Consider the following 15734-nt stretch of genomic DNA (forward strand, 5'->3'; position numbering starts at 1 on the left):
GGAAACGCGCCCCAAGACTTCCAGAAGCACTAATTAAAATTAACGAAAGCTTCTCACGGGGACTTGTCAGAGAAGTACATTTTGTCATTTGCTGTTTGAGACAGGAAACCCAAATCGCCTCAAAGCTCGAGAGTTTTACCCTTAAGGTCTGAATCCGACCCACCTCCCTGCCATTGGCACTGACGAACCGAGCCCAGATGCTGAGCAAGCAACTCATTAAGAGTTCCAATTTCTTCAATATAACGGAACCATTCCGAGAAAAAAGAAAAAAAAAAAAGGTAAAACTCAATCCTGATGTTAAAGGCGGTCTGAATTTTCTTTTAGAAATCAGAAGAAGCGAGGGAAAATCTCTTTTCTCTTTATCAAGGAACAGTAAAAGGTGCAATTTCCCACTGGTAGTTGCTAGATATATTGCTCTTTTACTAGCTTTTTTTTTTTTTTTTAACTCAAAGTGAAATCTCAAAACGAGAAAAATTTTGAATACTACCCACCTCTAACCCAAAGAACCACGGTAGACTCTCACCCAGGACTCAGGTGGGCCTTTCTCACCTGGACCCCAGAAAAGTCCGCCGTCCACACGTAGAGCTCACTTTTCAGCAATACTCCTTGTGATTGGTTGACTGGAAAGAGAACTCTCAATCTTATTGGCCACGGCAGCCACGGTAGTGGGTAAGGAGGCGGGAGTTTGAGGCTGGCTCTGACAGGCCCGCTGCTTGAGTTCCCAGAGTTCCTATTGGGTCAACGCGGAGAGCTCCAAGATGGCGGCAGTGGCGACCTGAGGCACCGGCGTTGGGAGAACTGGATCTATGGTGATGGCAGGCAGCAAGAACAACGTCACCAGTTTCCAGAGGAGGGGTCCTAGAGCCAGTGGTTCCGACAGCAGCTATTCTCGACTGGTTTCCATCGCAGGCACAAGACCGTCGGTACGGAATGGACAGCTGCTGGTGTCAACTGGGCTCCCAGCCCTGGACCAGCTCTTAGGTCGGTTCAGAAAGGAAATTTGGGCTCAACAGAGGGAAAACTTAGGGAGGGCACCTGTCGGGGAAGCCACCCTAACCTTACACCTCCCTCTGACCCGTCAGCCTTCGGACGTGGACAGGATAGTCCGGTCTGATAGCGATGGAGGGGAGGAAGGGTTATGCTGAGAACTTTAAATGCTATTACTGCTCCCACTTTCTAATGCAGTTCTGGCCCACCAGCCTTTTCTAGGTTACGACGAGATCCCTACATGTTTCTTTTTTTTCCCTTTCTTTCTTTCTTTCTTTCTTTTTTTTTTTTTTTTTGGTGTTTGCTTTTTTTTTTTTTTTTTTTTTTCTTGAAATGCTGCCTAGGAAGGGGGGAATCATTAATATTTGGAGACGACTTGGCTTTCATCTCTAGGATCCCCTACTGGTCTCTGATGCACCCTTCTGTCAACCCCAGGTAGCATGGTTTGGCCTAACCTACAAAAGTTTGCATCATTGTGAGAGATGGGCTTCATTAAAAAAAGCTGAAAAACAGTAACTTACCTTCTTTCACCGCCAGGCTGCTATGTCCTGAATCTTTAAACAAACTCTGTTGGCTTAAAGGGAATGGATGTTAAAGGATTACGTGGATCCAAAGTAATTAAAGCCTGTCGTTGATATTGACGGTCATACTATTGTCTGCGTTAAATATATGTATATACATTTTTGTTAAATTTTTTCTCCATATATTTTGCCTCCCAGAGTTGAATTCCAAACGATATGTTTAAGATTAATTCACATTTTAATGAGAAAAAGAAATCTAGTTCTTAGGCCTTCACATATAATCCATGTAATTTTTTATGAGAAGGCTGCTGAAGAATAGCTTGTTTCATAACTATTATGTTGCAAAGATTGACTGCATTAGATTGGTAGGACAGAGCTGCTGTGTTAAGAGCTTGTAAATTACTTAATTCCTATCAGAATGTTTCTTCATTAAAATTCATCTGTATTTCATAACTTCTATACTATGTGTCAGTTAAATCTTGTACAGTTTCATAAATATTACAAATGACTTTGATGGTTCTTGTACTTCACTTGACATTTCTGTCTCTTTTTTACCCTTCAAGCTACACTTTTCAGGTAGGTTTAGTGCAAAGGAAATTGACAAGGCAAGCAACTGTGAGAAAGACCGTGGCTTCTTACCTCTGTTATTTCATTTCCTTACCTGGATCCTGGTTATTTCTACATAAATTTAACTTTTTTCATTTAATTGTTTTAAATCTATTGCCTTCCTCAATTTCATGGTACTAAAAATGAATGATTCAAAATATCTAGTTAGCAAATATTTATCTCACTTTTTTCCCTGGTGAGCTTTACTTGGTGTCGTCCTGTATTTGAACTTAATTGAAAGCTATTTTCAGTCCTTGCCTTTTTTTTTTTTTCTTAATTCAGTGGGATCTGTAACTTCATTCACATGATCCTGAAACTCTTCAAACAAAAAAGTCACACTACTGAACATTATACCTTTAGTTTCTCATTAGAATAACAAAATGCTTTGCACAGTTCCTGGCATATAGTTGGTTTTCATTAAGGTCTTGATTGAAAGAAAAATAATGTGTACAAAAAAAAAGAAAAAACCTGGACAAGACATTATGAAACATGTAGGTTGAGTGATATGTTTGAGGTCTAAAAACAGACTCAAATACAGTGATGTGAACAGAGTTAGAAAACTAGAGACAGTCTATCCAGACTGATCTTTGGGCTTCAAATTTAGTGTTCACTATACTACAACTGTTTCAAATTTTTAAGAACTCTTTTAAGTGGCTTTAAGCATTTATCAAACCTAAGACTAATGGTTTAAGTATGTGTCTTAAAGCAACCACCAAACAACCCAAAACACCTTCCTTATGAGTTTCTACAATGATATAAACTTGAACTATAATTTAAAAATCTTCCAGATTTGCTTGTGGGGGACCCTGGTATTTGACTGCAACAAACCTATGCTAAAAATTGGTGTTCATTAAGATAATTGGAAGAGGTATCAGTTTTTGGATATTTTGAAATATATTTTGCATGTATATAGTTAATTTTCAAAGTGCACAGAACTTGAAGAGGTTGTTAGAAGTTAGTACATTTGGAATATTAATTTGTGTCTAGAAGTACTTTAGTTGTTAATTTCTTAAAGGCATTTTTGTATTTTGATTTTTTTATTTTGTATAGTTCTGTAGAGCAAATCCATTACATTTATTTTTCATTAAAATATTATTTGGATGTGAAAGATTTGGCTGCTTATGTGTATACACATTAATGTAAGTAATTCAGATTATATTGTTATTCTAAAATAGTATTTGACTCAGATTGTGACAAGTCTAATATAACCATATTATGACAAAATATAGTGATAGTAGGATGTTATGATACCAGAGTGGTGAGACCATGCTATAACATTGTATTTATTGCCTAAATGTATTCTGTGGTAACAAGTAAATATTGTATGGTCACTGCCATGCAGTGCAGTGATACTTTGCTACTGCCACTGTGATGTCAATGTACTTTTAAGCATAGATGCAAAATATATTTAAATATATATTTGAACATATTACAACGGCAAATTGAATGTTGGTCATTTGAACATATGCTAATATTTTCATTCATATTCCCAAGTGCTTTATAAATTTGACGATTCCCTGTATCAGCATCTTTTAAATGTGATCTAATCATATTAAATATTTTTGTTCTGACAACTTAAATTTTGTTAGATATTGACATACATTTTCCAACTTGGTTACACTGAAATTTCTTCAAATTCTAAGATTCACTAACCCAGGTTCCCAACCTTGCCTTTCCAAGACATTTATGTTGTTATATGCAGACACTATATGTAAATATTTCATTTTTCCTCTTCCAGAGATTGCCAAAAAGTTTACAGTAGGTGAAGAATTCTGGCAGAATTTCATTTTTTCTAGGATAAAAATTATAGCCCATCCTAGGATCATATTGTCTAACCTGGAGGAATTATCCCCCAGCCTCATCCTTCAAAAGGATACTTGAAGAAAGAGTGATTTCTCAGGTTTGACTGGCTTAACTTATGCACTGTTTGGAACTTACTCAGTTTTGACAGTTAAGTGAATGGAAGATAGGGATTTAGGGTAAATGATAGTCCAGGAAGTATACCCCAAAGAAGCTTGATAGTAGCTGCCATATTTAACATTAATGTCAAAAAGTAAAAATACTGGTGGGCTTATTTCCTTTGCACCACTGTGTCTTAATGGAGAGTGTGGAATGTACTTTGATTTGAACTATATATTAAAAATAATCCTGGTTATGATAGTTTAGCAACTGATATCTGTACACTTAAGGAAAATGTAGTTTATTCCTTTGTATTGTTATATAAAATTGTTTCATATAATTTAAACTACAGAACCATTCTTGCTGTCAATACCTTTTTCAATTTTGTTTCCCATATTTGCCCAGCTAATAGTTGTGACAGTCAAGAGTTGTCAGGATATTTACTACCTCTTAGTGAGAGAAGAAAAGTAGACTTGTTAATGAAATAAACTGCAATATAATTCGAAGTGTGGCATTAATTAAGTAGTCAAGGACATTACCATGAACCAAGGAAGGGATATGAACTTTTTGTACATTGTATTTTCCCTAAAATGACCTAAAATTTTATACAAAACTATTCCTTTATTGAAAGCACTAGGAAGGACTGATACAACTCATTGTTGTCTTTCTTGACTTTTTGTTCTTTTCCCTTTTATTTCCTGTAACTGAAAAAGAAGATGTCCTTGTCAAGTGAGGTATCACTTCTGGGCCTTCACATCCTAATATATTAATTTGACCTGGCTTACCAAGAATTTTTATCTTAATTAGAGATTTGTTTTAGGAAGTGTAGGGGATTGAATTTTCTCCCTTTACAATCATTTTCTGGGGCCCCTGACTAGCTCAGTTGGTAGAGCATGTTACTCTTATTCTCAGGGTTGTGAGTTCAAGCTCCATGTTGGACGTGGAGCCTACTTAAAAAAAAAAAAAAAATTGTAATGGGTGCCTAGGTGGCTCGGTCAGTTAAACATTGACTCTTGATTTCTTCTCAGGTCTTGATCTCAAGGTTGGTGGGAATGAGCCCTGCATGGGGCTTCATGCTGTCATAGCCTGCTTGGACATCTATCTTCCTACTCTTCCCCCATGCGTGCACATGCTATCAAAATAAATAGACATTTTAAAAAAGTTGTAAAAAAAAATTTAAAAACTTTTAAATAATTTGCTAATTATTCACATGAATGAAAAATATTTTAAAAATCATAATATTGGAAGATAATTGTCAATTGGTTCTTAAATTTTCTGGTAATGTTTTCTAAAGTATTAGATTTTTCCTAGTTTTAAGACAAAATACTGTACCAATTTTTAATTTTAAAACCTTGATGAAATCAACACTTTAAAAGAATCTTCAAACTCATTATCTTATATGTTGATAAACTATCTGTATTTTTAGTATTCTGGAAATAAACTTAAATAGACTTATTAAAGAAATCCATAAGTAAAACCAAGAGTTTATTTGCTTAGTGACTTCAATGTGATGATTTCTCTAAGATCTGATTAAAAGGGAGAGAAGGAGATAAACTAGATGGTTTCATCACAGAAATAAGTTGATTGCTTCCTTTCCTGTTACTTACCTGTCAAACATTTTAGTGAACTATTGGGAAAAGATAGTCTATTTTAATTGGGAACTACTAATGTGAAATCTGTGTTGCTTTTCAAATAAAATTACTAATGGATGTTTGCATTTAAAGATATATTAAAATGAGCTTTGTTTCACTGTGGCATGTCAAGATGGCCTGTCATTGGTTGGTTGCTTAAGCTTTGTATTTTTTGATAATACATGGCTACATACTTGCTCAAACTTACTTTAGTTAAAAATACAGAACCTCAGTATATCAAGTGAGGTATATCAGAATACCTTATATAAATAAGGCATTTTAAGGAGATGTGAGGTCACACTGAAATTTGGAATAGAGGAACTTTGCTGCTATATGTGTGTGTATATGTCCATGTCAAATCCTTTCACCTCATACACACACAATAAAAGCTTGATTTTTAAAATAGTAAGGTGGCTTCATTTTATACCCCATGACCAACCTTCAAAATGACCAAACTTTACTTGAGCCCTCCAAATTTGAATCTAGTAAATTTACATAATAGAATCCTTTAGAAAAAAAGAAAATCACCTTTTTTAAAAAAACTTTTTTTTTTAATTTTAGAGAAAACGTGAGTTGGGGAGAGAGATATAGAGAGAGAGAATCTTGAGCAGGTCCCACGCCTAGGGTGGAGCCCAATGCGGGGCTCAATCTCAGGACCCTGAGGTCATGACCTGAGCCAAAATCAAGAGTTGGATGCTTAACCAACTAAGCCACCCTCAGGTGCTCAAACACTTTTTGTAAGAGAAGTCCTGATAGTATATTAAGATGACTGGTTAAAGTCATTAAAATGTCATCATTTTATGTTGTTTTAAGTAATGTTCAAATTCTCCAAACAGAATTTTAATGTACGTGAGATTTTAAAATTAAATTAAGTGGCACTTCCTGAGTTGTCAGAAACAGTGGATTACTTGAATCATTCGTACAGAAAATTGCCTTCTTGGTATATACTCATTTGTATAATACTTTGCTTAACTAGTTCATCAATAGAAAATATTCTTTAAGTCTGACTATTATAGTGATCACTATCACATAATGATAAATCTTTAATAATTTGTTCTAATTAGAAGATAATTGCCAGAAGAGTAACAGCTCTTAGTGAATGCCTCTCCAAACAAGACACTAGAGCCAGGTATCACTTCATTTACTTGGGAAACTATTCCTTGATCTGCTCTTATCATCCCCCTGTGAATAACATTCATGAAAAAAATCTTTATAACTATTCCAGTTGTAGGCCTTACATAAATTCTTACTTTGAGGCTACATGAATGTAGACTCAGGGATGTTTAGATAAGAAATCTAAACCTTTCCTGTAAGAAATGTTATGGAAAGAAAAGCAGCTAACTTGTATCGTACCTGCTCTAGACTTGACACTGCAGTATCTGCTATGTACTTCTATTAGTTCATCTTAAATATACACAGAATGGTGATTAGGTATTTAAATGCTTGTTTTTGCATGTAAGGGAAAGTACAGAATTAAGGAATTGAAAAGTAAAATGCCCCACATGGATCAAAAAATCAGTAGTAAGTCTATATGTAGCACAAGCTATAAAAAGTAAACATTGAGCTTAATCTTATCTCAGAAAATCTTTTTTTCCCTCTGATCCTTTATGGTTGTTATCATCCTGTATATTTCAATTTATGTGAATCTTTTAGTTAGATCAGGATTTGAAGTTATCCTGTGTAGTCTGATATGACTTCAAATGCTGTAATGAAAGAACATATCTAAATGTGAAATTAAAATGTATTTTAGTCCTATAACAAATCCTTCTAAACATAAAAATGTATAAATCACTACTTTCTTCTTTTTAAAATCTTCTTCTCTAACAATTTGAAATGTTCTATCTGGAGTCATTACGTCACCAAAGTATCGTATTGTATGTTCATGTATGTGACCAATTTCACACTCTTTGAAAAATAACATTTACGAATATTTGCAAGGCCAAAACATAAACACTAGCAAAGGAACTTTTCATATTAAGTTGTTCTATATAATGTTTGACATTACAAAATTTGTTAGGGGAAGAATTCTTTCTTGGTATTCTGCTTCTTCCCTGGTTTTAAAAAACCAAAAACCAAAACCAAAACCAAAAAACACATGTAGGATTGACTTCAATTGTCCAACAATGTTGAGTAGTTTCTATTTTAATTACTTTAAATATATTTCATTCTTTGAAGTACACATTTTATTCTTTGTTAGTGAATTTGCTGGTATAATTTGTAACATTAATTGCAAATAGTTACACTTTTATAAATATATTTGCCAATGTTGCACAAGATATTTGTACCCAAATGTCTTTTTAGTATACTTCTAGTCTCCTAAAATTGATTTTTAATGAAATCTCTATTTGAGTTATATGCTCATGATCATATTACCCTCATTCAGATATTCAAAAGAACGTTTCCCTCTGTTATTAAAAATGTATGCTGTGATTGTGACCTTTTTGTTTGAAATACAAAAGTATTGTTCATTTTAAATCCAAAATGTATTTAAGAGTATGCACAGTCTTTGTGTATGTTATTCATAATGGAAAAAAATTAGTTTTAATTACCAGGGTTATTTTCCCCCAAGGCTTATTAAGTATGAGAGTAAATAATAAAGTGGAATTTCTATTACAATAACCTTTCTTTTGTATGTTGTACTTCTGTAGTATTAAGTTACTGTGAACATTTAGGTCTTGGCTATTGAGTTAATTTATTAACAAATGCTAAATATAACATTACTAGAACACGTAACCACGGTTATGTTGAATGCTGCATGGTCCTATCACAGAAGAAAGGAGAATAGTAGAGTATATTATGAAAGTAATTGTAATGTGTAGTGTGTAATTACATATAATATGTAATTATTTCATAATAGCACCTTAAGTGAAGTATTGCAAAGGTAATTAAAATGTTGTTCTCATCTGCAGTTTTAAAGTTACTGAAGTAGCAGTTCTTGATAAAGCTTAACTTTTACGCTAAAGATAAGGTATATGAAAAGGTAGCTAGATTAATTTTCTTCTTGGTTTTTTTCCACTTCCAGGTGGAGGTTTGGCCGTCGGAACAGTTCTTCTAATTGGTTAGTATGGCATACACACTTTGTTCTTCCTAATCAGAGTTTTCTGTTGTGTGTAAGGATTTTATGGGTTTGTCTATTCTACATCAAACATATAACTTTCTATATGAATTAAGGTCAATTAAAGAGGAAATGCCTTAGAGTTTAATTTAAATTCAAATGTTGATCTGAACTTAAAATAAATGAAGCAAGTATATCTGAAAATATAGCTCTTCTAATTTAAAAATGTTCACAGTGAACTGTCCTCCATTTTTTTACAAAAGGTTAAAATCATTACCAATTGATTTTTTTTGGAGAATCTCTGTATTTGTATTTAAAGTCAAATTAATACAGTGATTAATTTGAGAAGTTGATGTACAAATAAGTCCATTGTATATATCTCATACATTTTTATCATTTTTCTTCTTATTGAAAGAAAAGTAACAGACTGATAAATCATATTTAGTTCATCTTTAAACACCAATGGTTCTTATTTAATTTTACATACATAATCCCATTTACCTTATTGTTTAGTTTAGATCATAGAATCTTGAAATTGAAATAAACCTTGGCAGTTATGTAGTCAAAGCTCCCATCTAGCCACAAATCACTTTTCCATCCAGACACAAATCACTTTTCCATCATCCTTGACAGTAGCAAACACCATTTGAATACAGATTATATAGTTTAAAGGGCCCATTACTTCACAAAACAATGCATTCTTGTTGAAAATGCTATAATGTATTAGAAATTCTTCATATTAATGTTTAGTCTATATAATTTAATAGATTTGTTGTTCCCAATTTTGTCCTCTGGTATAATACAGAATTAATTTATGTACTTTTTCACATGACACTCTTAAAATATTTAAAAGCAACTATTTTATCACCTCAGATCTTCTCTGAATGAAATAGTTTCTTAATCTGTTTTTTATGTATGTGGTTTTCATGTTCCTCAGTCTCCTGTTGTATTCTTTTGTTGTACCTGTCAGTCTGGCATCATCTCTTAACTATGCTCAGAACCGAATACAATATTCCAAATTTAGTATGACCTATATTCAGCATATTGGGACTATAAAATGTGATAATCTAGATAGAATTATTATTTCTAGGCACCAATAAAGTTGCTTTATATTCATTGACTTCTCTTAAGGTAGCAATGAAATGTGTTAAGTATTTTAGAAAACTCTGCTCCAGGAATGATTAAAATGCAAAATGGTTATGGGGCACCTGGTGGCTCTGTCAGTTAAGTGTCTGACTTTGGCTCAGGTCATGATCTTGGAGTTCACGGGTTCAAGCCCCACGTCGGGCTCTGTGCTGACAGCGCAAAACCTGAAGCCTGCTTCGAATTCTATCTCCCTCCCTCTCTGCCCCTCCCCTGCTTGCAAACTATCTCTCTGTTTCTCTCTCTCTCAAAAATAAATAAACATTTAAAAAAATTTAAAGGCAAAATAGTGGTGTGTAAAATTGCTATGTACATAAGCATTTGTCTAATAAATGAAGCTCTATCTGGAAAACTCAAAAGAGATTTGTAGTACATCTTACCCCCCATCTCTGATAGATAATTGGACAGTAATAATAATAGTAATAATAATAATAATAATAGTGAGAGCTGCCCTTTATTTAAGTCTCACTATGAGTAACATATTGTGCTAAATGTTTTATGTACAGTTTTTTCCTTATAAGATGCTACATGTAATCTATATTATCCCCATTTTATATTTTAATAAATAAGATTCAGAGGAGTGAAGTAACTTTCCCATTATGACATAGCTAGTGAGAGAACTAGGATTTAAAATCTGGTATGACTGGAAAGTTCACATTTTTCGTAACTGTGCTCTGTGACTTTTTTAATGCTTCATTTAATGGTCAGAAACAGTAAAACAGGAGTTTTATGCCTTTTTAGAGTAAATTATTAAGTAAAGCGTACATTTTGTGAGCTTTTTCTTTTAATAAATTTTCAAATTTCTAAACTTGAAAGAGTCCTTATTTAATTAATTCACAATAAGGATACAGGATGCAGCCAGGCCAAAATTCTTTTGTTTTCAGAGAACAAGTAGGTGGTTGCCAGAATGGAGGTTGGTGGGCAGATGGGTAAAACAGGTGAATAGGAGTGGGAGGTACAGGCATCTGGTTATGGAATGTATACATCATAAGGATGAAAGGCAGAGCACAGGGATTCCAGTCAATGGTATTATAATAGTATTATATGAGGAGAGATTGTAGCCACACTTCTGATGAACACAGGGTAAAGTGTAGAGTTGTCAAATCACTATATTGTATTCCTTGAAACTAATGTAACATTGAGTATCAACTAAACTTCATCTAAAAAAAATAAATAAAATAAAAATTTTTTTAAAAAGAAAAAACTATTGTTTTAAATTATTAGCATTTCTTCATTCCAGTCAGCAAGTTTTATCATCATAATAATGAAACAATATAGAGACTACTAAAGATTTTTTCAGATATGCAAATTTGTTAAAGATTTGTTTATATGGTTGCAGCTTATTGCTATCTAAAATATATTTTTAATTTTTTTAAGTTTATTTATTTATTTTGAGAGAGAGAGTAAGGTAGGGCCAGAGACAGAGTGAGAAAGAAAGAATCCCAAACAGGCTCTGCACTGCCAGCGCAGAGCCCAACCACGAACTATGATATCATGACCTGAGCTGAGATCAAGAATCAGACGCTTAACCAACTAAACCACCCAGGTGCCCCTAAAATACACTAATTTTTAAAAATCACACCATTGAGTCATTTTTGTCCTGTGTTCAGTCATCATATTTAACCCAACCATTAATTTCCATGCAGCACTTAGTGGCAAAATATTTGCCAGGTTGTTACCAGCCATTTACTTTGATCACTACAATAGAATTTTCAGAGCATTTACCTAGTGCCTACGTCTCTGAATAATGTATAATGTTTAAGAAAAAATTAAGTAGGGGCGCCTGGGTGGCTTAGTCGGTTAAGCGTCCGACTTTCGCTTAGGTCATGATCTCGCGGTTCGTGGGTTTGAGCCCTGCGTCGGGCTCTGTGCTGACTGCCAGCTCAGAGCCTGGAGCCTGTTTCAGAGTCCGTGGCTCCCTCTCTCTCTGACCCTCCCCTGTTCACGCTGTCTCTCTCTATCCTAGAAATAAAAAATAAAAATATTTAAAAAAAAAAAAAAGAAAAAATTAAGTAAAATATGTTCTAGAAAATATTTGTGTCACCCATCAGTTTTTTCAATGTTTTTTAAAAATGTTTTATTTATTTCTGAGAGAGAGAGAGAAACAGCATGAACAGGAGAGGGTCAGAGAGAAAGGGAGATACAGAATCCGAAGCAGGCTCCAGTCTCTGAGCTATCAGCACAGAGCCCAACGCGGGGCTCAAACCCACAAACTGTGAGATCATGACCTGAGCCGAAGTTGGACACTTAACCGACTGAGCCACCCAGGCACCCCCATCACCCATCAGTTTTTAAGGACTTGGGGTGCAGAATTGTTCCTAACAGTAATTGTTAGAGGGAGAAATACCCTGTAATTGAGAATTTCTAGAAATGGTGATGCCAGTCTCATTTTTAAAAACTTACCTTTTAGTTAAGAATTATTGAAGGACTTTAGGGAAAAAAATAATTCAGTTTTAATATCAATAAACAAATACATAAAATACCAAAAGATATCTAGAGAAAATTAGGTTGTCCTTTCAGTTGTTTATCCCTATACCCAGAGACAATACTGTCCTGGTATCTTTTCCAAATATTTTTACTTAAGAAGCAAACATGGGAGCACTCTGCTTTTTCCACTGAATACGTCCTAGAAATCAGTCCATATGCATTCATAGGCCTCATTTTTATAACAACTGCATAAGATTTCATCATATGGATGTGCCATAATTTATTTAAATAATTCTCTGTTGATGAATTTAAGTCCCATTTTTCTATTGCTAACAATGCTATTATACATAATCTTGTACACAAGCTTTGTGTACATATATAAATATCTGTAGAATTGGGCACACGGGTGGCTCAGTTGATTGAGCATCCAACTCGTGCTTTCAGCTCAGGTCATGATCTTAGGGTCATGAGATCAAGCCCTGTGTCTGGCTCTGCTGAGCGTAGAGCCTGCTTAAGATTCTCTCTCTCTCTCTGCCCCTCTCTCCTGTTCATGCTCTCTTTTCCTAAAATAAAATTTAATAAATTATTTTTAAAAATATCTGTAGAATAAATTCTAAGATAGAGACTTGCTTAGTTGCGGCAGGTTAAATTGTATTAGATATTATTAGATTGCTCTCCCAAGAGATTATGCCATCTTTTACTTCAGTCACTCAGCAGTTATAAGAATACACCAGTGAGTTTACTTTCACCCTGACAGTACTATATCTTATCAAACATTTACATTTTTATCAGTCTGAAAAAGTGAAAAGTAAAGAATGGCATTTCATCATTTGGGCCTCAGACTTTTTAATAACTAAAAATCTGGGAAGTTATTTTAATAGTTTTTAAAATGTGCAACTAAATTTTATTTTAATTAATAATAATTTACTAATAAATTATTAATGTTTATTTTTGAGAGACAGAGTCGAGTGGGGGAGGGGCAGAGAGACAGAGACACAGAATCCAAAGCAGGGTCCAGGCTCTGAGCTGTCAGCACAAAGCCTGATGTGGGGCTCTAAACCACAAACTATGAAATCATGACCTGAGCCAAAGTTGGACATTTAACTAACTGAGCCACCAGGTGCCCCTAAAATATGCAACTAAATTTTAATTCTTTTCTCCAGTGGAAGTATCTGTGAATGATACTAAGAATCCAGTGATTATTGATCATTTATTCAGCGAATGTTCATTGAACACACAGGTATATGCTAGATATTGGTGTTATAAATATAAATAAAATACTTCCCTTACAGAACTTTACACTTGGGAAGGAGATATAATGTAAAGCAAATAATCGCAATATAATAAGTTAAATACCACAATAGATGTGTCTATTATTATTACATTTTAACATTGGTTGTAGCTAGAAGAAGAGACTGCTATTGATTTTTATATATTGATCTTATCACCAGAAACTTTGGATTAGTTTATAGATTCACTTGCATTTTATAATTGGGCAATCACCTTCTACAAATATTGATGATGTTATTTCATAACAGATTTTGGTATCTGTTTCAGTATCTGGAAGTAGGTGCTTCCATAACAAATACCAAAAAATATGGGAGTGGCTTTGGAACCAGGTAGTAAGCAAACCTGGAGTATTAGAGAGAGCCTAAATTGTCATGAACAGATTGTTAGTAGAAATACTGTACTGTAATGACAGTGAGAGTAAAAAGGAACTGAGGTCCATGTTACTGGAAGCCAGAGGATGGGGAATCCTTGTTATATAGTGGCAGAAAGCATAGTGACATTGTTGTCTGCAGTTATATGGGAGCAGAACACATACATGCCTAATGAACTTGATCCAGCAAAGGGGATTTTTAAATGATGAGTAATAAGGAAATACTCAGACAAGAATAACTAAGGCATAGTAACAGATTTAAAAAAAAAAGTCTATCTCTGATGAAATATCAATTCATCAACGTTTTTATTATACTTAGTATTCAATAACTGTTTAATTGATGATTAAAGAAAATGACAAGTATAAAGCAAAGGCCTTGCCTTTATAGTCTGGTTTTTCCATAAAGCTAATATTTTGAATCTTCTCAGTATCAGTATTGTTTATGTTCTGCTATCAACTTCTATGTGTCTAAGATTTTTGAAAATATGTGTAACTGTGGTAAACTTAGTTTCATCATCAGCTTGTTTTCTTTAGAAAACCGTAAAGCAAAATTTGGAAACATTTTCACACTTTTGAAAGATTAAAAGGAGTTTTATATACTAGGTTCTCTACTTTTCTTCATTCCCAAGTCAATACAACTTGTCCAGTAGATGAAATTTGCCTTAAAAAATAGATGAATAGTTCTAAATATAAACCAGTTATGGAGATTTAAGGCCAATGGTTGGTATCACAGGACATTACTATATTGCTCATCACGCAAAGATTTTTTTTTTATTCTAGAATTTGAAGACAGTTAAAGCATGAAGATGATTTACATTAATAGCTTATCACTTATAGTTTGTTGATTTTTAAACCATTTCTCTTCAAATAGATTAGTCACTAAGGCATGTGCATAAGTGTGTGCATGAGTATGGGCCTGCCAATCATGTACTTACAATTTCAGTAGCAATGGAACTATGAAAACTAGAGCGTGTGAGCACTGCCAGAAACCCAGGGTAGGTCTGTTTTAGACCTTCCAAATACAGCTAAATAAATGAATATGAATTTATAACAGACCATCGTCAGTTGAATAACTAAGGGGCCCCTACATTTACTTAGAAAATCAAAGATAGATTTTTCCTAAAATATGTTTCATTTGTTAGTACTGGGCTGGGTTTTGAGATGTTTTATATTTAGATGCTTTCTGACAGTCTGGTACAAGGGTAAATTTGGGACATCTTAAAAGTATCAAAAGTGAAGGAATGGCATAAATATTTAGAATTTTTGTAGCTTCTTTTAAAATAAAGGATCTTGATCTGTTTACAGAGATATTGAACATCAAAGAGATTTAATGGAAGTTGCCAGTAATTAAAATACAAGTTATATGACATTTATGAGCCCATTATTTTTAAATTAATCTCTTATGTTAATTATATCATTTTAGTTCTAGAGGTAGGAGATAAATGATATGCTGTTAGACAATTAATTACAACTAGCTATGAGTGTAACTTTTGTATTAGTTACCTGTTACTGTCCAACAATATTAACACAAACTTAGCTGTAAAATAACACACATTTGTTATCTCATTTCTGTGAGTCAGAAGTCCAACCAAGCATATCTCATAAGGGTCCCTGGAAGCCAGTGGTCAGTCAGGCCTGCATTCTCATCTGAAGGCTTGGCAGGGGAAAGATCTGCTTTCAAGCTTACATGGTTTCCTTCTGGCTATCAGTCAGAGACTGCTCACAACATGGTATCTTATTTCTTCAAAACCAGTGAAGGAAAATGTATGTATCTCAGCAAGAGAGATGTTACCACCGTATGTAAC

General features: G+C 33.9%; 2 protein-coding genes across 6 annotated transcripts in view; one reads left to right on the forward strand and one right to left on the reverse strand.

Moving 5' to 3' along the window:
- Positions 1–606, reverse strand: part of IMMP1L (inner mitochondrial membrane peptidase subunit 1) — a 74635-nt gene extending 74029 nt beyond the window's left edge. For 3 of the 5 annotated variants that reach the window (XM_039219331.1, XM_039219327.1, XM_039219330.1), the window contains exon 1: positions 492–584. The gene's annotated coding sequence lies outside the window, so the exon portion shown is untranslated. Of the gene's footprint in view, positions 1–491 lie in introns of all 5 variants that reach the window. The other 2 variants (XM_039219328.1, XM_039219329.1) reach the window with 2 other exon arrangements.
- A 143-nt stretch (positions 607–749) lies between these two features.
- ELP4 (elongator acetyltransferase complex subunit 4) overlaps positions 750–15734 on the forward strand; it is a 244091-nt gene continuing 229106 nt past the window's right edge. Inside the window, exons 1-2 of the mRNA XM_039219336.1 lie at positions 750–981; positions 8667–8702. Of these exons, the coding sequence (XP_039075267.1) occupies positions 807–981; positions 8667–8702 (211 nt within the window). The 5' untranslated portion in view covers positions 750–806. The remainder of the gene's footprint in view (positions 982–8666; positions 8703–15734) is intronic.

This window comes from Hyaena hyaena, unplaced genomic scaffold (assembly GCF_003009895.1).
Source record: "Hyaena hyaena isolate Hyena2069 unplaced genomic scaffold, ASM300989v1 scaffold_807, whole genome shotgun sequence".
Classification (NCBI taxonomy): domain Eukaryota; kingdom Metazoa; phylum Chordata; class Mammalia; order Carnivora; family Hyaenidae; genus Hyaena; species Hyaena hyaena.